The sequence below is a fragment of the Chenopodium album genome, chromosome 12, assembly GCF_948465745.1.
Source record: "Chenopodium album chromosome 12, dcCheAlbu1.1, whole genome shotgun sequence".
NCBI lineage: Eukaryota > Viridiplantae > Streptophyta > Magnoliopsida > Caryophyllales > Amaranthaceae > Chenopodium > Chenopodium album.
In genome coordinates this window covers 3138850-3160574 of record NC_137845.1, presented here as the reverse complement: position 1 = coordinate 3160574, position 21725 = coordinate 3138850, and the positions used below count along the sequence as shown (strand labels likewise).

At 35.4% G+C, this 21725-nt stretch overlaps 2 protein-coding genes across 3 annotated transcripts; one reads left to right on the top strand and one right to left on the bottom strand.

Moving 5' to 3' along the window:
* Positions 1–2276: 2276 nt before the first annotated feature.
* LOC145570041 (uncharacterized) lies at positions 2277–9145 on the bottom strand. 2 transcript variants are annotated; one of them, XM_081629025.1, is made up of 12 exons: positions 8861–9145; positions 8472–8561; positions 8239–8364; positions 7634–7801; positions 7465–7551; positions 7207–7328; positions 5839–5880; positions 4052–4912; positions 3656–3823; positions 3423–3566; positions 3159–3302; positions 2277–3072 (listed from the first exon to the last, which is right to left on the bottom strand). In XM_081629025.1, exons 1-12 carry the CDS (start codon positions 8879–8881, stop codon positions 2421–2423), a joined length of 2625 nt encoding a protein of 874 aa, XP_081485151.1. In that variant the 5' UTR covers positions 8882–9145; the 3' UTR covers positions 2277–2420. The 2 variants fall into 2 exon arrangements, with proteins under 2 accessions (XP_081485151.1, XP_081485152.1); XM_081629026.1 differs by lacking the exons at positions 3423–3566; positions 3656–3823.
* Positions 9146–13093: 3948 nt separating this feature from the next.
* LOC145571630 (transcription initiation factor IIA large subunit-like) lies at positions 13094–21399 on the top strand. Its single transcript, XM_081630651.1, has 11 exons — positions 13094–13482; positions 13699–13869; positions 15002–15166; positions 15520–15577; positions 15694–15749; positions 15945–16070; positions 18797–18934; positions 20353–20410; positions 20508–20668; positions 20801–20884; positions 20966–21399. Exons 1-11 carry the CDS (start codon positions 13360–13362, stop codon positions 20987–20989), a joined length of 1164 nt encoding a protein of 387 aa, XP_081486777.1. The 5' UTR covers positions 13094–13359; the 3' UTR covers positions 20990–21399.
* Positions 21400–21725: the final 326 nt, after the last annotated feature.

The window sequence follows — 21725 nt, the reverse complement described above, 5'->3', positions numbered from 1 at the left end:
AGCAAACGAAATGGATAGCACAGATGCAGTCGTTACTTGCAGCGACAACACTGGTATATAAATTATAACTAACATCAGCAGACAACAGTGTATTGTACCAACTAGCAGCTAACAACAGCAGCTGGTGTAACACAATACTTGTCATGTTTTACAGTCAAACCGGCCCAAAAGCCTCTATTAGCATAGTTGCACGAAGCAAAATACTAATCCAATTTAAAAAGCTAACCTTGTATTAATAGAGAGAATTTTAATTAGTGTGTTTCTTATAAACAATATTGACAGTCACATCCTTAATAGTTCTGACAGACTACATTTATGTTTAGTACCCAATACCTACATACAGATAGATAACAACCAACATCATCAAAGTTCTACCATAAAATTAGGAATGAAATTATTAATTGCAAGGAAAAATTCTGGGAATTTGATTTGCTTAGAAGAAAACTTTTCCATAAAGACCACTACTGCCTCAAAATAAGGACACTCGAAAGAAGTACACCATTAGCGAGTAAACAAATCCGACAAAAAAAATCCAAACTGACCGAATTCATTCATAAATTGTTCCCTAATCAGCATAATATCTCTTCAATTCATAAGCACGGGTTAACAGTACAAACCTGACTTTGCAATTTGAAATTTACAATTGATATAGCATATTTTGGTGAAAAATGTAAAATATACAGAAACAATATAGAAAATAGGGTGCCACTAATCTCTAGACATAGGTAAGATTTTAGCTTTTGAAGCACACATCAACGAGTAACTTGACCAAACCGTGAACATTAGTGCAGTGAGATTCAGGCAAGCCTTAACAACAAAAAATTAATAATTACAATGGGCATATCAACAAAAACAGCAGAAAATAGTTCATCTCTCCAATTGAAACCCAAATAACAGCACAAAACAACCATCACACTTAATAATGATACAGAATAGTAATTCCTTCCCTAATCTGGGTGATTTTATAAATAACAAAGTATGCTAAGTTTTGCAATCTCTTCAGACACAAAATGCTAATCTATGTCTAAACAAACTTTCTATGTAGTAATTGAATTATACCAACATCAAGCCTGCTCCAATTAAACAAATACAATTCAGTTTGCTAGTTCATGAAAAACCATAAAGTAGAATGTAGTCTGGCATAGCATAAACGTCAACATTGACTTCGTAACATCAAATCAAACTCAAAACCACTTCAGAAGATGAAAATCACTTCCTACTCTGCAAATATTATGCATACCATGTACAGTTCAGAACAGCTTAATGCAAGTCAATAAAAAAAGCTAACAGAAAAAATATGGAAAAAAGAGAACTGCAGAATAGTCAGCAGTGCCACAGTGACGAAGCTAGCAACAGAGCTATCCCAGAAAACCAAGAGAAAGGGAGAGACATAGATGGCAAAAACGTATTGTTCATGATTTGAGAATAGATAGCGAAAAAGTATCGTTCATGAATTGAGAAAGACCAGATAGTTTAACATGTAGAAGCAACGAGTTGACAAAGAAAAGACTGATACCAATACCTATCCCCTGACCAAATTGTTTACAATGCAGAAGCAATGAATTGACAAAGAGAGACTGATACCAATACCTATTGACTGTAGTAAGGTAGTTATACATGCAGGAATCTACCCGTATGGAGAACAGGAGAGCAAGCATCCAAAGCAAGCACCAGTCAAAAACTATACACAGTCCAAGAAGTCCTTTCAAGCTGCCAATGACACAAAAGTAAGATACACAATAACAAAGAAAAAAAAGCCCTATGCTATGAAATTCCAATGGACATATTTTGTAGTCTATGTACACAAATCTTCTCCCAAGAGACTGTCAAAGAACTGAAATACTTCACCTGAATTGTGCTCAATAAGTAGGCCAGCTCAGGTTCTCAACCACATCTAGTTGGAATATTATGATCTATCAATTAACCAGAAAGCTGACTTAGTACTAAAAACAATATGGAATAATGGCACCATTAGGTATTACTTCCTTACAACACATTACAATCACTAGATTGAATGAGCATAACTATTATAAGTTATTATTCACTAGCATCATTGAGTGAACTAATCAATAACCACACAAATAAGGGTCGTACAACAGCAGGATGAGTAACACCCAAAAGCAATGCTCTCCGGATATTCTACATATACGAGAAACCAACAATGGAAACAGTCATTACCAGAATATATAGCAGCAAGTCCTGCGTACAGTCGCAGTCAAGAGATATCTCAGGAAATCCTCAACTATCCATCTCAACTGCCAGCAGCAAACACAGACTGCATTAAAGATATATCAACTACATTTATAGCATTTAAGATATAAAGTACACATAACAAAAACAAAAAACAAAAACAAAGCCATTAGAAATCGTTCAACGTTGCAAAATATAGGCAACATCAGAAGTTACAAAAAAGAACATATTCAACGGCTAATCCCCTTCTTTGCTCTTAGTGACTCAAGAGCCTTTTCACGTAGCTCAATCTCAAGCCTCTTCTTTTGTGATTCTGTCTCTTCTTCATCACTTGAATACTTCTTTGTACGACGTTCACCATTCGCAGCATTGGTATCCTTCTCATTGTTTTCCACATCAGAAGACAGGGCATCAGCATCTTTTGACTTTCGCTTCCGTTTACCAGCACGCTTCTCTTCCTTCCTCCGGCGCCGCTCCTCACGACGCCTACGTCGCTCCTCTTTTCTTATTTTCTTCTCTTCTTTCTTTCTTCTCTTAGCTTCTTTTCTATCCTCCATCTCAGATTCAGAACTAGTATCATCAGATGCCACTTCTCTTTGCCTTGACCTTCGATGCTTCCTCTTCTCAGAAACTTCAGCTCTATGCTTCTCACTTTCCTCAGATCCAGATTCAGAGTCAACACTAAGACTTCTTCGTTTATTTTGTAATTTCACTACGGAGTCAGACACAGCGTTGTCCCTAGTATCTTTCTGTTGGTAGTTCCTCTTTTCATCCAATTTGGAAACATCCCCAGGGTACAATATGTCAGACCTCTCATCTGATACAGTACCTCTAGGTGGTGACTTTTTCAGAGCACAAACTTCCTTCAAAGAAGCTTCTTCACTGTAAACCAGTCAATAATAAATGAGGAATAACTGCTTTTACAAGAGAATGCAGCACAAATAGACAATTCATATAACAGTCGTTACCTTATTATCTCATCATCCTGTCGTGCATCAACATTACCACGATGTTGGTATCTAACTGATCGATCAGGAGAATCCCTCTGCTTACCAACTGATGAGCGTCCTGATTTTTTTACTTCTGACTTGTACTTGTCCGCCTGATACTCCCTACAGAATTAAGATTGATGTTCACCATAATGTTTCAGCAAGAAATTTAAAAAACTGCAATTTTTGAAATGAACACTTCCAGTAAAATGAAAATTATTGTTTATATTTGACAAATTGAACCTATCATTATCAAATTTATCTCCACTCATTTCTAGACTTCCATGACGAACTTTGTGGCCTCTCAATCTACTAGGACTCCGATTTCCATTAAGGGTCGTTTTATCCTCTGATTTTTTTTCAGGACTGTCATATGGACTCGCCAGCCTACACAAAGAAAAAAAAAAGTTATAACTCATTATAAAAGTCCCAATAAACCGAAAATTTGTTACTTAAATTTGGGCAGCAGAAAAGACCTCTTATCTTCACCAGAACTCTTTTTGCGGGCTAGTGGTGAGGCCGCATTTGACTTCTCTGGAGAAGGTGAGACAGACGCCACATTTCTGGGTGAACGCTTTCGATTATCTCTTTGGGGGGACAATGAAATAGGCTGTCTACGAGCCATCATTGCAGGCTCATGGTCACTGTAAATCCATCTAAAGATAAGATCTTTTGAAATATATATATATATATATATATATATATATATATATATATAGAGAGAGAGAGAGAGAGAGAGAGAGAGTACTTTTTGAGCAAATTAGAGCTAAACTGAAACTGCTAGATGCTTCAGCAAAAATAAAGTTGAGAGTGATGCTTAAAGAATACAAATTCACAAATGCAATACTGCAACTGACTGATCCATAAATTACCTGTTTCGATCTCTAGGGGATCCATGTGAAGAATTCTGAATCCTGGGTGATCTCGTCTTAACTGGTGAAGCAGAAATATGCCTGACAGGTGATCCGGAACTTTGACTGGCAGGTGACGGAGATCTGCTAGGTGATGGAGTAGGTGATCGCCTACGAGCTGGAACAGCTGAATTTCTCCGAACTGGAGCTAAAGATCTATGTTCCACTGGAGATGGAGAACGGTGTCCCCTTGCCATGGGGGACCTACGTCGAGCAGGGGACGGAGACCTGCGTCGTGCAGGAGATGGAGACCTACGCCGTGCAGGAGACGGAGACCTACGTCGGACAGGAAAAGGCCTTCTGACAGGGGATTGGAACCTACGTCGTATAGGAGACGGAGACCTACGCAGACCTGGGGACCGAGACCTCGGACTTGAAGAGGACCTCCTCCTACGGTGACGAACAGGAGAAGGGGATCTGCGTCGCCTAGGGGATGGTGATCGTCGACGCCACGGAGAAGGTGTCCTACGCCTCCTAGGAGAAGGAGACCGCCGTCGTAATGGTGAGCGAGACCGTCGTCTTAAAGGAGATGGTGATCTTCTTCTGGCAGGAGAAGGTGACATGCGTCGACTTGGAGATGGTGACCTTCTACGTGCTGGAGAACGGACTCGGCGCCTCATAGGAGATGGAGACCTAAAACGTGTACGAGATGGAGACCGCCTTCTGGAAAGAGACCTCCGCCTTGGAGACACCGACTCCCGGGCAGACTGCCTCCTAGGTGTGACAGATCTTCTTCGGGGCGATTGATGTCTTCTTCCAGGAGAAACTGATTGCCTTTTTGGCCTAGGGGAGCCAGAAATACTCCTTGATACACTTCTTTCTCTACAAGCAAGAAAAAGATGTTAAATCAGTCTCTGAAAAAGTATCAACATTGTGAATCCTGATCACCACAGCAACTAAGAGAAGGGCATAACCTTATATATACACCCAAGTGCACCCAAGGGTGGCTTTTTTGCACATTTGAATTTTTTTTGCTCATTTTAAGAATTTAAATTGAGCAAAAAGAATTAAATGAGCAGAAAATACTTGTGGGTGCACCTTGCACCGGGTGTATAAAAAATTTCAACAGAAGGAAAAGAAAGAAAATAGTAACACAATGCAGCAATGTAGCACCAATATCTAGTGTGAATCCTGCTAAAGAAGTCGGTACTCAACTAACAAACAAATATATCTAATAAACTAATAAAGTTAGCAAAGATAATTGTAACATGGAGGTTGGTCGGTGAAAACAAACAAATGATGACCAAAAAAATAAAAAAAATGAAACATAGAAATAATATGATACTTCGTATCAAATATTCAAATAGTAGCAACGTTAATAATAAAACAGTAATTTTATAAACATCCAATAAAAAGGTGGATAAAACACAACTAAATACAGACATCAAATAGCAACCTACTGAAAAACATGCCGAAACCACATAATTTAAGAAACTCTTTAAAATGGAAGCGGCATAATCATTGACTTAAGAGCATAACAACAAAAGAGTAAACTATAAAAGTGATAACAACCCTGTTCAATTCGCTTTATGCTGTAAAGACCAAATCCTTTGGAAAACTTCTAAAAATAGAATATGACTTGGTAATACACCTAGATCGAGCAGTGCTCTACAGAACCAAATGAAAAAGAGAGAGAGAGAAAAAAAAAAAAAAAAATAGAAGAAGAAGAAGAAGAAGATGCTACTGAAAATCTGATAACACACAAGTTTGCATATTGTCCAAGCAAGAGAAATAGCTAGAATACTTACCGATAAGGTGATTGAGAGTGATCAGATGGTGACTTGGATGCTCTGCAAATAAAGAGGTAGTTAGTATGTCAACATTTCTGTTGCCAACTAAATCACCAAACACGTCTAAGGATGATACAACAGCACCCAAATGTTTGGAGGTCAAGAGACAATGCAGCATCTACCCAAAACCAAAACAACTTGATGCACCCCCAGGAAGCAATTCAAACACACTTAAGAAAAAGAGGGGAAGAGGGAGAAAACACCATGTTCATGGAAATAATGACAAATAGATAGACATGACAGCTGCATCCGTAAGTTGAGCACAAAATGATCTATTTCCTAAACTACCATTACAACCATCCACAGCAGAATATAGGGTGTGACAATTCTACTCCAAATTCTTTGAAAATGCAAATGCAAAAACGGAAGCTACAAAAATGTGCATTACATATAGTAAAAACAAGATCAATACAAGTATTTTTTTTCCAGAATACAATAGACACCAATAAGAACATATTTTAGTCATCTATAGATGACACTGATAAGCAACATAGATAGGAAACCTCGTCAAAAGGAGGTTTAACCATTAATGATATTTAAGAAGACAAGGTAGAAAAATATCTCTTCCTCCGTTCCTCAAATATTGCACCATGGGGGGAGGGGCAAGAAATCTGGTAAGAGGAGAGAAAGGCAAAATGACAAAAGTGTCCTCCTTGCAAGGAATTACTCACATGGGTTTAGTAAAGGTAAATTGGTAAATGTACAAGGAAAAAGTTTCCTAAAAGACAAATGGTGCAATAAATATGAAAATTCCTAAAAAGGTAAATGGTGCAATATATGTGGAACGGAGCAAGTAATGAATACCACATACCTAATACCAAAATCCCAAAATACATACAATAAAGCGACTACGAAGCTTCAACATACCAACAAAAAAGTTCGCATTGAAAGCTAGTACAAAAGAAATTTTAGGCAACCTCTTAATTAGCTAATCACAAGTACAATAATAAACTGCGAAAAGGCATACGGTACATTGATATAAAAAAAACCGCTAAAACCCTTTTGAAATAGAACCATCACAGTTGAAATGTTTTATTTGAATAAAACTGATGCAGTTTTCAATAACAAACAGTCCTTCGTGGTGGGATAAAGACTTGAAGGCTTCAGATTTTTTAAACACGGAAGATTAGAAGAAAGACCGAACAACTTTTAATCAGTTTTTACAAAATACTCCTTAAAACGATTCAACCATTTCAGTTTAATCTTTAAAACTATTTGCACATGCCAATGGAACTATAAAAGACCATCGAGAATCTACAACACTCAAAGGAGTGTACATCAAAAAATCACGGATATTAAATCAGCATTAATTGTTTAGCAACCAACCTGGATTTTCCTCCAAAACCATTTTTCACATCAGCTCCATTCTCATCTTCAGATTGCAGACCAGAACCTCTTTCACGTCTTCTACTTGATTCGTCATTAGAATATTTTCCAAGCCCGTCATCCTACAGTAGTTTGAGGTAAGGACAAGAACCCAAATAATTGCAGAAGCAAGCTGAGTGGCCATAAGAAACAAGAGAGTTAAAATCAAACAACCCAACTCTCAAAAAGCTAGCTCTAGCATGAAACATATTAAGTTACCATTTGCCTCACTTTCTCTTGCTCAGAATCTTCTCTTTCCTTCTCTTTCCTTCTCTGGATTTCATTAAAGATACGATCGTTCTCCTCCTGCAAATATTCACAAAAAGTTAATCACGCAACATTGGAAAGTACAGTCTTGAACAATGAGCCTCACTGTAAAAATACGAACCTTTTTCTTCCTAGTTTCCTCTTCCTTAGCATCCAGGAATTGTTGGGGTACGCCACTAGCATTTTTCTGTGCACTGAGAAGAAGCGACCAAAGCTCTTTCATGAACTTACCGGTATTCTTTTCCATGAAACCAGTTAGCTGAATTTGGATCTGCTTTCCATTAACAACCTGCAACAAAATATGCAGAGAATTAAGCAACATTTAACCTTTTAGAATAAGATGAATACAATCTATAACCTCTGCAAGTAAACAGGTTATTCTGTGACTCTAAAATTGAGTCCATCATAAAACTGCTACTAGAGCAGATAATGTGCTTCTTGGTGACAGATATGAACAAAGTGTTGTAACGGTACAACACGGACAAGGAAAAAACAACCATTTAGACAAATTTGAGTCATTGATTACGTGTCTGTATATCGGAATACATGCAGTTGTCCAAGTAGAGATTGATGTAAGTGCATTGTACTGAAAACAATATATAAGTAAATTGACACACACACAAAAAAAATAAAAAAATAAAATAAAATAAAATAAAACTGGATGCATCAACAAATTATATCCAGCAAATGACTGCAATATTACATGATGACAGTAACATATGGTACCTTTCCTTCAAGAAGTCCATTGATGAAGTTAATGAGCACTTCATCTTCAAATCCATCAAGGAGTTCAGTCACTCTTTTAGCGATCCACGGCTTGATAACATCCATTTTCACTTTTGAAATATCAACCTAACCAACAAAATTCACCATACGAACAATCAACAAGTTACAATTAGTTCAAATTTCAAATCCCTAGCAAATACTCAACTGATGACAATAGTACTGATAAAACGAACCAAATGTTCGAGTTCTGGAGCAAACTTCTGCGTTTTGAGCAACTTTGCTTGCTTATTTGAGAACCGAGTGTCTTGCTCAGCCGACGTACCCTATTCAAATGGAAAATTCCAAATTCCAATCATATAAACTCCAACAAGATGACACAGAATCAACCAGGCGTTATAAACAAGCAATTTCTACATATACAAGATCAAAACAGCTGAAACGACAACAATTACATCGACAATTGAACATTAAATCAAGCAAAAATTCAAACATTTTAATTCGACTGCATATGCAATTAAATCCGATCTAAAAAGAATTAATTCGTAATCAGACCATCAATCATCAACATTACACAGTTCCAAAACTACCAGATTCCAGGAAAAGGATAGATAAATTTAATTACCCGGAAAAAGCCGCCCGACATATTCTAGGGTTTGGAGAAACAACAATTGAAATTTAAATTCGACAATCCGAAAGACAAACTTAGTGGATGATTGAAAAGATATATGATCAACAAGACGCAATTAAGTTAGAAATTTAGGGTGAAGATTGGGCGCCGCTCATCTGGTGAGAGGCATCGTCGGGGGAAATGAGGTGAATCGGTTGAGCATGTTTGCGAGAGTAAGAGAGGGGGAAAATGCTTTCTGCTGAATGCAAGAAAGATGTAGCCCTAGTTTGGGTGTGATTTTTTTTTTTAACAATAGTATGGGTGTGAATTTACCCAATTAGACATTGTTGGTAACATACATCACACATGTCCATTATTGACAAGTGTTCTTTTTTTTTTTTTTTTTTTTTTTGTGTTTAGAGAGCCATAAGGGCGGGGTGAGATCCAATCTCAAAATCTCCTTAAATCGTAAGGAAAGCTCTATCCACTTGAGCTATTGATAGTCACATTTGCTTTTTTCAACTACAATTACTATTATTTTTTTACCAAAATTCCCCCCAATTTGCAATAATATTTGTGCAATTTTAGCTTATTTATGTAAATTTTGCATTTTCATTTACTTTTATCACTTTCTCTCTTTACTTTTTTGCATGCCCATTTAAATTTACATTTTCAATGTACATTGACTCCTTATTTAAGTTAATAAAGTTTCTTGATTTCCGTGAAATGTCACCATAAGAGACTATTAATAGGGGACGGAGGGAGTACTTGTAATTGATTAAATTTTTGGGTAATCGAATGCAATCTATCTATACTATATACTCCCCCCGCCCCATTAAATTTTTGTTTCTCATATTTCACGAGTTTGAATATAAATAAATATAAAGAGCAATAAGGAAAAGATAACAAACGCCCCGCAATGGGCTCGGATATTAACGAGTGGCCACTTACGGGTTTATGAGGGGTCATTTTTTACTACTCTGTATTATACAGCAACTGGCAAGTATGAGTTTGTTATAAAATTTGAAAAGTAATCGGATTGTCAGGAAATAATAACATGATCGAGGAACATTAACTTTTTCATTTTGAATTGTAATGGTGTGAAATACAACAACTACAAAAACAATTATTATATAAGTAATACAATCGTAATATATAGGAGAATACTAAAAAATAAACAACTTACGGAAAACCAAAATATATTACATATTACATTAAATTGCCACTTCTAAATTCGGATTTCAAATCATGAGTTTATGTGAAAAATTATTCAAAAATTGATGTTTCTTATCAAATTTCAAGATTTAAGTTTATATTCCAAGATCTTGAAGAACCGGGAAAGAAGATTTGACCACTTGTGCTATCCTTCACCCTCATAACTTGAAGGTTGTAGTGTTGCTAATCAACCTCAAACGAACATATTATTATCCTATATTATAATGAATATGGATTACGAAAAGAAAAAAGTTGCACTTTTCATGGATTATGTTAGTTATAAATTATAATTACATAGTATAATTAATCACTATACTTGTTAGATTTTTGGTCTATATAAATATCTACGCTATATTCTTAATATAAATGTAATTGGACAAGAAAAATGAAATATTTATTTCTCTTGTTAGTATCTCTCTTGAAAATTCATTTAATTGAACGAGGAGATTAAAAAAAATTATTCACCATTCATGGATACAATTTTCTTGAAATATTTTCAAGTTGCCTTTCAAATATCATTTATACTTTAGCAAAATAAAGATTAAAGATATAGAATATAAAGTAAAGACAAACACATGTAGTAAAGTGACACAAAATATTTGACATGTAAAAAATAGCAAAAAAATCCACAAATAATAATATGCTAGTGAGTATAGTGAGTGCATGAGTTGAGAGTTTAAAACATTAGAAAGGTATAATTGGATTACATGCTTTCAAATAATGTTCAAAATCACATATTTATATGCTATGGATGAAGTGTATAGAATCAACTATAGCCCTAGACACATGCTTTTTGAATTAACTACATAAACCTAGAAGCTTGCTTCACGAGCATTTACCAATAATTTTAGATTCTTCTATAATTTTTCGTCAATTTCTTAACATTTTAAAATTTTCTAGAGACTTTAAGAAGCCTTAAGACACAATTGGTAGGGCTTATGAAATTTGGACCACGCTAAACCCTACATGTATGTCCAAAATTTAAAGCATGAAAAGTTTATACTCCACACATATTGTGCAACAATTCTTATTCCAATAGACTTGTACACATAGTAGTAATACTAATAATAATAATAAAATAATAGTAATAATGATAAACTAATAATAATAATAATAATAATAATAATAATAATAATACCTTATGCTTATGATGGACTAGCGGGTGATGTTCGGCACTATGCTTTCCTTGCTTCGCGTTTGCAGTCTTCTGGTCTTCAGGCTACGCTTCTTCGCAATTATGGTATTATTGGTCCAGGATTCGGCCTTCGATGATGCTCTTAGTCTTTTTAAGTTCCGCCCACATGATATTATCCTTTTTTCCTCTTTTTATTCTCTCTTCTTTGTTTGTATTCACATGAACTTTTTTGTTGTTTAAATCATTTCTTAAACTATGTGCACAATCCAAGTGGTGTAATAATAAAAAAAAAACAAAAGAATTATTAAATAGGTATGACAATTATTCGCAATGCGGTGCATTTGTTCTACCATGTCCTTATCAACCTTCAAAATGTTGCACCTTTTGAATCACAATCCCAAATGCTAAATATCTCACAAAGTCTAATGTAGTGCCATGAAGGCGCTAGTCATACATCGAAGAAGGGTACTCTGTAACTTAACTAAAGTTACACTGTTTAGGTGCACCAAAACTGATAGGTTACATACAAACTCTATTATAGAGCCAAGACACACACTAGTGCTTCAACATGCAAAGTAGAGTTGCCTATTCTAAATCTCCCCCAATTCACATTTCAGAAGTTGTTGCAAAATTCACTGTCCAACCTACATTGTACCTTTTCGTCTACTTTGTGTCATGATCCATCCATCCCAAACTTGTGCTAGTTATGCAATAGATTTATTGCCATTCACAACCCTTATATTAATAATGCTTCTACCACAAATCCCCAAACAAAAATGTTTTTAATGTACTCCATGATCTTCACTATCTATAATATTCACAAACTTTGATTTAATATATCTTTATTATATAAACAAAGGCCATTAATATCTCTAGCTAGCCAAACCATTACTATACATATTGACTTGGTTTGCACCAAAAGTTTACAAAGTTTTTAAGATCTAACATGGTTATTTTTTTCGTCAATGGTTATTTTTGAGAATTTTGCAAATTAATTTTGTAAGGAAAATGAATAAATGCAACGAGAGAATCCTTACTATCTATTAAAAGGTGTTCTTAAAAATGTTAATGTGCCACATATTTCCTTTTTTGTTGTGCCACATAGGGAGGATCGAACCCTCAACCTCTTAAAAAAAATGATAACAATTTCACCATCTAAGCCAATTATCAAGTATGTTATTAATATGTAAAAAAATTATATAATGGCAAACCATACGTTCAATTTTTTTTAAAAAAACTCAATTTTAGTTTGACAATGACAATTACAATTGTAGTAACCCGAGACAACGCCCGGGTTTGCACTAGTTACTAACCTAAAATTCATGAGAAAATTTATCTTATAATAGTACTCTTTTCGGCCCATATTACTGTTTTCCTACTTTGGAGACCCAAAATGTTGTTTCCGTTTCTATTATTGGGTAGTATGAAAAAATTATTATACCCTTATTTTTTTAACTTTATTCATTCATTGCATTTCCTAAATAATCCTTGAATTTTTCACGTGTCTTGTACTTTTTCCCACTTTCTCTATCTAGCTTTTGTTTATGAACTTCTCACTTTTTTTAATATTATTTTTCATCCATTTTTTTTTTCCATTTTTTAAATACCGTGAAAAAAACACAAAAAATAACTATAAAATGGGACTAGGGAGTACTCCGTTTAATATATCATTCCAGTAATTGAAAAAAACGAGTACAATTACAATATGATCAAACAATGACAACTTTTAGAAAAAACAAGTGTTTCAGGCAAATTCTCAAGTTAAAAAATCCGGAAACCTTGTTCTCGATAAATAGAAGAGGCATCTCATAAAGCATTGAACAACACTGCAGATTTTGACACGTGGACCCAGAGCAATATAAACGGATGCAAACCTATTTATATTCCACTCTTTAATCTTCCTTTTCTGTTCCGCTCTCCCCACCACCACTTCTCCCCTCCTCTCCTCCTTTCTCTCTCCTCCCCTACGCCGCCTCCTCCGCCCCCTCACCCTTCTCTCCACCTCTTCCGACACCGTCTTCGAACATCGACACCGTAAAACCCACTGATTTCTTGTCAATTCGGTCCGAGCTTGTTTGAAATCGCTCCGATTTGGTTATCTCGGGCGGAGATATCCGGAGAATCTCGGAGTTTTTTTTTATTTTTTTTTTGAAGTTATTGAGAAATGACGACCTCTACTACTAGCGCTGTTTACATCCATGTTATTGAAGATGTTATCGAGAAAGTTCGTGAAGAGTTCGTTGCCGATGGCGGTCCCGGCGAAAAAGTCCTCCAAGAACTACAAGGAGTATGTAATGTAATTTGTGTTGTTAATTAGAAGAAATGAATTTGTTTTTCTGCTTTTAAATTGTGATTTTCGTGTTTAATTAGGGTTTTCGGTTTGATTAGTGTTAATTTGGAGTGAGATTGGTGGAAGATGTTCTGATCTGAGTGATTCTAGGGTTTTGTGATTTGTGGATTTTTTCGTGAAATTGATGTTTAATTTTATGCGGTTTGTTTACAGCTTTGGGAACTGAAAATGATGCAAGCCGGCGCTGTGTTGCAGCCCAGTGAGAGGCCGGCAGTGGCGAAGCCGGGGCCAGGAGCTGCCATAACGCCTGTTCACGATCTGAATGTGCCTTATGAAGGAACTGAAGAGTATGAAACTCCCACTGCTGAGATGCTTTTCCCTCCGGTGAGTGATTTGGGCACTGTTTAGGATTATACTGGAGTATTGGTTAAGAAACTGTAATATTCAGAATTTTGTTTACTTATCAACTTTAGAAATGGTGACAGAAAAACGTTGATTTTTACGAAACTTGTTTGCATTTCTAACTTGTTTTTATTTTATTTTATAAGGCATTGGCTTATTGAATATGTTTCTTGTTTTATAGTTTAGTTGTAAAGATTCACCTTACGTCCTTACCCGACCAAAACTTGAAAAGGAAAAAACTAATTCGTAGTTGAAAATTGGCAGTTATAATATTGCCATCAAACAAATGAAAGGAAACTTAAATGAATGAACATCCATCTTGTATAATGAACAGGTACTCTTGAAGAATTGATAGCTCTTTGTAAGTGTTATATCTCTATAGAAGTTGTATAAAGAAACCAATTAAAAAACAGTTATATGAAAATGATTTTTTCGAGTCGGGGAATTATGGGAGGTATATTTTGTTAATTTACTGGTAAATGTTTACATTAGTGCAAATATTCTCCCTATAAGTGAACATGGAATTCTATGGAGGTGGTGGAGATGTGGAGTATTTTAACCGTCCTTGAGTTTATAAATTGCTCCGCTATGCAAAATTAGAGTATAAAGACCTTAATTCCACCCCTCCCCTCCTTTATATATTCCATACATGGCACAAGTGTTAACTATCAATTTTTAAACTAAAAAGGGATTTTGGTAAAGCAATATAAACCACCACTTACTCACTTAGTATCAATCCAAACAAACATATGGGAAAATTTCAAGGTATTTGGTCATATAAATATCAAGTTTTAATTCCCCCCCCCCCCCCCCCCCCCCCAAAATTTTGATACCGCTATATGTGGTCAAATTATCTTTTAAAGTTTTAAGTTTGGTACAAGCAGAGTTGTGTTTGTTTTTTTGTTGTAGTCAAACAGGGGTAAACAAATAGTCTTTGGTTTATGTCAGTTATGTATTGGAAGATTTTTTATCATTATTAATTTTTGTGACAGATAAAACGTCTGTTCAGTATTTTTTTTTCCTTTCTCTTAATGAAGTAAGAAGCAATGTTATATTATAATAGATAATTTCTCCTTCAGGAATCATGTTTGATGATTTTGCTCTGTTGTTGTAGACGCCGTTGCAAACTCCAATTCAGACTCCTTTACCTGGAACTGTAGATAGCTCGATGTATAACATTCCTACAGGACCTTCAGATTATCCTACTCCAACTTCTAATGAAGGTGTTGGTGCCTCAAATGATATAAAGCCCGGAGTTGGAAGGCCTAGCCCTTACATGGTATTTTTAAATCTTTTCTGGGGCCAACTTGGTCAAGTGGCTCACAAATCTTGATCTTTTTATTTTTATTGCTAAAGTAGCCTATATTTACCCATTATTTAACTAAATGTTATTCTTATCCTTTGATGTTTTTGACATAGTAGTTATAAGTTATAATTCAATTTGACTTTAGAGGATTTGAGTATTAGTATCTGGCTCCTCAAGCCTTGCTAATTATCTGATAGACTGATACCTTTTGGAATGGGGGATTAATATTCTTTTTGCTGTTATGTCAAATTATAAGCTTTTGGTACTGTCTGTTCACCTGGCTAGATGGTTACAGAATTAATGCTGAATTTTTAATTTTCTTGCAGCAACCGCCTTCACCCTGGATGAATCAGAGGCCTCCACTTGGTGTGGATGTTAATGTGGGTGAGTAAGACTAAGGAGAAATTGTGCTATGCTTTCCTCATATGTTCTGTTTCCTTTCCACCCATTTTTTTTAAATTGTTTTCTTGATAAGTGGTATCATTGGATTTGTCATGTAGCTTACGTAGAAGGCCGAGAAGAGGTTGATAGAGGATCCTCACAACCAGCAACTCAGGTTAATCCCAATTTTTGGGGTGGATAATTTCTAATTTCTTTTTCAGTGATTTAGGATGCCAGATTTTGTTGACTTTTGCTTTCATAATATTGTAATCATGATCAATATGATTTATATGTGGACTATTTTTATTGAGTGTTCTGCTTTAGGCAGGGGTATTTCTGCTAACATTTTCTAAATTGGGAAAATATCCAGGATTTCTTTACAGGGCCTACTGGGAAAAGAAAACGTGATGAATTTCCACCACAGTATCAAGGAGGAGGATATATACCTCAGCAAGATGGAGCTGGGGATGTCATAGGTGATGTTTTTGAACTGGAAGTAAGTCTAATCATCTTGTTTCTATAATACTAATTTTTTCTGTAATTGACTTTTTTAAATTATAATTGGCTCTGCATGTACAATTTATGTTTTAATACTATGTATGTCGTTTCTTTTAGACAAATCCTAAGCTGCTTATATATATATATATATATATATATATATATATATAGGATTTGTATTATTATAATTTTTCTAAACATGTTCTTGCCTGATACACCAACAATAAACAAAACCAAATCTTTATTCCTATAGGATAGGGGCTCCATGAACCAAGAATCTATCCCTCATGGTCATCCACGAAAGTCATCTTCCTTCATTCACTTCTATTTAGTCTTACATGGTCTTGTGAACCCACCCTCTTCATATTATTTCCCTATATCCACGTCATTTTTGTCCTCTGCAGGCTTTTTATTTCTTTTATCCCAATCATCCATGGTTTCACCTTCTGTATTAATGCATCCTCTAGTCAACATTTCACATCCCCAAACCAACAAAGTTGGTGCTTCTTTATCTTATCCTCAATGTCCAACTCCAACTTTCCACGTGTTTCCACTTATTCATAATTTATCTCAACAAAAAACAAATGTCTTTTGTGTTAAGTTGATTTTCTACTTATTGATCCAAGCACCATTTATTGGTACTGGCTAAGCTGATAAGAAATTGGTTGAGGATACAAGAACATTAAGTCCATAATATATTGTAAAAGGTGGTCATTGCAATGAATATCTTTCAATAACCCACCTTTGTCTCTCTAGTAATGTTTGGTTTGATGGCTGTGTATGGAGTGATTTGCTATAGGATTTAGCTCATCATTCATTTCCAGCAAAGTGCGGACCTTGGATACTCATACAAGATGAATACTTTTAGGAAATGGTGGCTGCTATTTTGTGCCTATCCTCAAACAAGAAAATAAGGTTATGTTAGAATCATTAGCATAGATGTATTTCTTCCTTATTAGGAGAAGATGCAGGCTTAAGTAAAGAGACATGAGTAGGGTCTAGAAGAAAGAAAACGTAGGAAGGTTTTCATATTGGGAATCCGTTGTTTTAATAAATCAGACCTCCATGTTCTTGTGGTAGGGGGTTTATTTATTTATTTTTATATTATTAAGAATTAAGATCATCAAATTGTCATTGTAATAGTGAACTTTTGAGATCTAGGTTTACAATCATAAATTCTAGATCTTAGAATTGAGCCATTGCAATGCGTGGAAATAAATTGCTACATAGGGAATTTACTTGCTGTTGTTGCTGGTAGGAGATTGGCCATCAGTAATCATGACAGATGTACTCAGAGGTAGTCTCTAGTGTGATGGTAGCTCAGTTCATTTTTAAACAATGACTGACTGTCAGACTGGGGTCTGGACTTCTTGAGTGGAGAGGGATTGACAGGTCAACACATTTTTTAGTTCAATATTTTCCCCTTTCCTCTTTTCTTTTCATGTGTTTTTACTTCTCTTTTTAGTTAAAAAAAAATTATCATTATTTTCATGAGATGATTGTTACTGTTAAAGATTATAGATTGATTTTTGATATCAAAGTATATATAGAGTCAATATTTTTAATTGTTAGTATACCTCTGTCTAGATTTTAATTTGATTGCTGATGTCCTTGTAGTTTACAATTACAAATTTCATGTCTGTGCATGCAAATGTATACCGAGTCAGACACCCTTATCTGAATCCAAGCACTGTAGACAGCTAGGTTTTCACCTTCCAAATATTGACCCCTACCTTTTGCATGTGTTTTTTCTTTTCTTTAGTTTTCATTATTCAATTCTATGCTTTTGTTTTGTGTGTGTCTTGTGAGGAGGAGGAGGGAAAGAGGGGGGGGGGGGGGGGGGGGGGGAGGGAGGGGTGACTGTGAATGGCCAAGTGAATGTGTAGGTAGTTCGGAAAGATAAAAGCTGGGATGTTATTTTTTCTGGACTTCTATACAGTGCTCTATTAGGAAAATGTCTCTTTTGACTCTTGATTACTTACAAATCATAAGGAAAATACTGGAGATTTCTCAACTAATAGAACACACAAAAGCTTTGGTTTAGTATTCATATTTTTTACTGCAGAATGTAGGCATGCGATGAGGATGAACGTCACTATTTTGGCGTTACACCTTCTAGAGGTTCCTCTATACAATGTTTGTTAGAAGAATATGCTGATTGTCTTCTTGAACTGTCTTGGTTAAATTAGATTGTATTTATTTTTCCGGTTCCAGATAGCATATATTGTTTTTAACTGATGTGTTGCACTGCATGCGCATCCCCCTAGCACTTGCCCTTTCTGTATTAGTTTTGTTGTGTTGTATATATTGACACTTCTATCCATGGTATTTGCATCTAGTTTTGCCAGTATATCAGTTTATTATTTTTGTAAAAATACGTATTCATATTTGAGGAAATGTATTGAAGGCTTTGTAGTTTGTATCATTCATCGGTCGTTGTATTTGCTGACTTACGAAATTCTGAACATTGCTTGATAAGTTATTTCATTATTGCACATTCTCTTTCTCTCTTTTGTTGGTGGAAGGGCCGAAGGGGAGAGGGGGTTCAATTTCAGGTTGATCTTTAAGAAAAACTTTATCTACTTTTGGCTAAATGGACCTAGTCTTCTTAGCCAGATATAATATTCTTTTTATCTGAATCTGTCACATCTATAAAGATGCTGATATGTTTTAATATCGCCACTGAGGATTAGTGGATTTATAATTATTGTGATCTTGTATCAGATCATTCAGAGCAAGCCCTCTGGAAGAAGTGGCACTGTAATAGTCACACCGGCGCAGCAGAAAGAATCCTCTTCTAGGATTCCCCAACTAGATGGACCAATTCCTGATCCTTATGAAGACATGCTTTCCACACCCAATGTAAAATTTTCTCTCTAATACTATGGTTGTAAGCTTGTTTTTTTTTTTTTTTTTTTTTTTTTTTTTTTTTTTTTATAAATCCCAATTATATTTTAGCAGTAATTTGTGTTTGCTGAACCAAATGTTCATTTGATTTTGGTCATTTGACTTTAAGATGTTTGCAATGCAGTTGTGTGTTCTGATGGAGTAACTATTTAATAAAAAGCCTGCCCTTGTTGTTGTATAAGAAGAGGGATGCCGTGTTCTGATGGAGTAACTTTTTAATAAAAAGTCTGTTTAAGATGTCCTTGATTAAGCTTGTGCCAAACAAGGTGGGGTTTATGAAAATTGGGGAATGGCAGTTCAGTGTATTAATGATAGGGATGACACTCCATCCCAATGCTACTTACCATAGTAATGATATTAGTGCAGAACTCATTAATTGGCAATCACTTGTTTCTGTTCAAGAAATGAGATTATGCTCGAATAATACTTTGTTTGGATAAGTAGGGGCATGCAAATTAATTCTTTAGAATTGAAAATTATGTGTGCGGAGATTATTGGTTTTGTATGTTTTTTTAGAGTAAAAATTGGTTTGGTATGATTATGGCTTCAAATGAGTTGGTCATAGTCCAAACAAAAGGTTTATGATTTATGATTTTAAAAAATCGAATTCTAATCTTTCCAAAATTCAGAATATTTAAATATACGGATAAACTTGCATTCTTTCTGATGTATTATTGACTGATAACAGGTAGAGATTTTTACCCTGTTGTTCTTAAGCTCTGAGATGTGTGCTCTTTCCAGTTCATTAAATAGTACTGTCGCCTTAGTTTTATGTCTTTTTTCCAGCAATTTTGGGATACTGTTGCTTGTCCAAATGTTTTGTTCATGACTTGTCATATCAATGAGTGAATGTTGTCTAGATCAGGGGTGCAATATTTTTGGTTCTTGGTTTATCTCAGGGCAGAAATAAAATGGCTTGAAACTTTTTATATTCAGAGGTTCAATCTAGCTTAGAGGATCCTGTGTTGAAAAATGAAAATGAAAATGACAAAAGAAAAATTTCACGTGTATGAAAGAGGATCCTGTGTTGAGGCTTGAAAATTAATGCTCTGTACTAGCTATAAAAATGGGCATGAAATTTGAAGAGCTGTGGAAAAATATTTGGTGTTCAAGCTTCAATCTTTATGTGTTGCTCCAGTCTCAAGTCTTGTTATTCATCTTGTCTGGGTATTTCTTCAATGTATATGTTAATTTGGAGCTAAAACTGTGTCTGAATCTGAAAAGTTCTAGACCTCAAACTCTCTTTCATACGTAAGTATTACTCTGTAAAGTTGTGGTTCTCTTTTCACGAGCTTGATAGTGTTGTGAATGGATCAGTATTGAATGCAAGGGCACTCATGCGACCTTAACATTATTTGCATTTTACCTTGTAGATATACAATTATCAACCCGTCAATGAAGACTACAATGTGGTGAACACTCCAGCTCCTGGTATGCTTCTAAATTTCCGCTATACCTTGACACATTGGTTTAGCATGGCATAAGGTCTCTCTCTCATGTTGTCCATGCTTGTCTCAAATTTGCTTAGACCTGCAAGCTAGTACCCCTGCTCCCCCTGCCCAGAATGATCTTGATGAAAACGGTGATGACGAACCACCTTTGAATGAGAATGATGATGATGATTTAGATGACATCGACCAAGGAGAAGAGCTTAACACACAGCATTTGGTTCTGGCTCAGTTTGATAAGGTATGCTAATGCTTCCTAGTTACGGAGTACAAAATATGAAGTATTAGTTGTATATGCACCCTGTGTTTCTTGTAGTTTAAAATACTGTTTCTACCAAGTATTTAATTGAATTTTTATTATCGCATTGTTCAGGTGACACGTACCAAGAGCCGTTGGAAGTGCACCCTTAAGGATGGCATAATGCATATAAACAACAAGGACATTTTGTTCAACAAGGTCAGTGCGCTTTGCTACCAGATCACCTGTGGAAGCCGGACATCTTTCTAATTTTCTTACATGTGGTCTTTTTTCTGGCAGGCTTCAGGAGAATTTGATTTCTAATTTTGAGAGGACAAAGTCGTTTTGGGAAGTTCAGTGGCTCTTAGAGGGAAGTTATCCGAGTTGCCACTCAGCATCTCTTGTCTTGTCCTGGTTTCGTTAGCTAGATCTTTCGAGGGTTAAGAATGGAATCAGTATATGCTGTTAGAGGTGGGATAAAAGTGGTTGGCCAGTTGTATATAAAGCAAGAGCCCTTTGGCCTTAAATGCGGATGGCTAAATCAGATTATCATCATTTCTTAAATGGAATATGTGATTCCATTAGTTCTGTACACTTCGGACATTTGGATCATCTTCTAGAGATTGCATTTTCCCTAGCTCTTTGTCTTTTTTAGCACCATGATTGTGTAGATTAGGTTAAACATCATGTTGTCAGTCTTACTATGACGCAATTATAATCTGTGGTTTAGTATACTGGTGTTTTCTAATGTTGTTGATGGACACTGTATGCAATAGTATGATTTTTGTTATTTTGAAAATATGTAAGAATGCCATTCAATGAAGATTTGAAGCGTTTATCCATGGAGTGCAAGTACCAGTATTACTGATTACATGCCTCAGAATTCTATCGTGTCGTCTAGATTTGCTCTAAACTCTAGGTAATGCATTTACGGGAGTATGATGGAAGGGCGCCATTGTGTGTGTTATGCAATTGTACACTATGATTTGAGCATGTTGAAGAGGGTGGTGTTGAGTGAAATCATTCAATTGGAGTTGGCCTGTCAGGATGTTGTTTTTAT

Bases quoted from the DNA above. Each gene is read 5' to 3' on its own strand.
- LOC145570041 (XM_081629025.1), bottom strand. From the start codon at position 8,881: ATGTCGGGCGGCTTTTTCCGG. The intron at 7,802-8,238 runs GTACCATATGTT...ATTTTGTTGCAG, and splicing joins ATGGACTTCTTGAAGGAAAG to GTTGTTAATGGAAAGCAGAT. The intron at 3,073-3,158 runs GTAACGACTGTT...ACTGGTTTACAG, and splicing joins CAGGATGATGAGATAATAAG to TGAAGAAGCTTCTTTGAAGG.
- LOC145571630 (XM_081630651.1), top strand. From the start codon at position 13,360: ATGACGACCTCTACTACTAGCGCTGTTTACATCCATGTTATTGAAGAT. The intron at 15,750-15,944 runs GTTAATCCCAAT...GAAAATATCCAG, and splicing joins CCTCACAACCAGCAACTCAG to GATTTCTTTACAGGGCCTAC. The intron at 20,669-20,800 runs GTATGCTAATGC...CGCATTGTTCAG, and splicing joins TTCTGGCTCAGTTTGATAAG to GTGACACGTACCAAGAGCCG.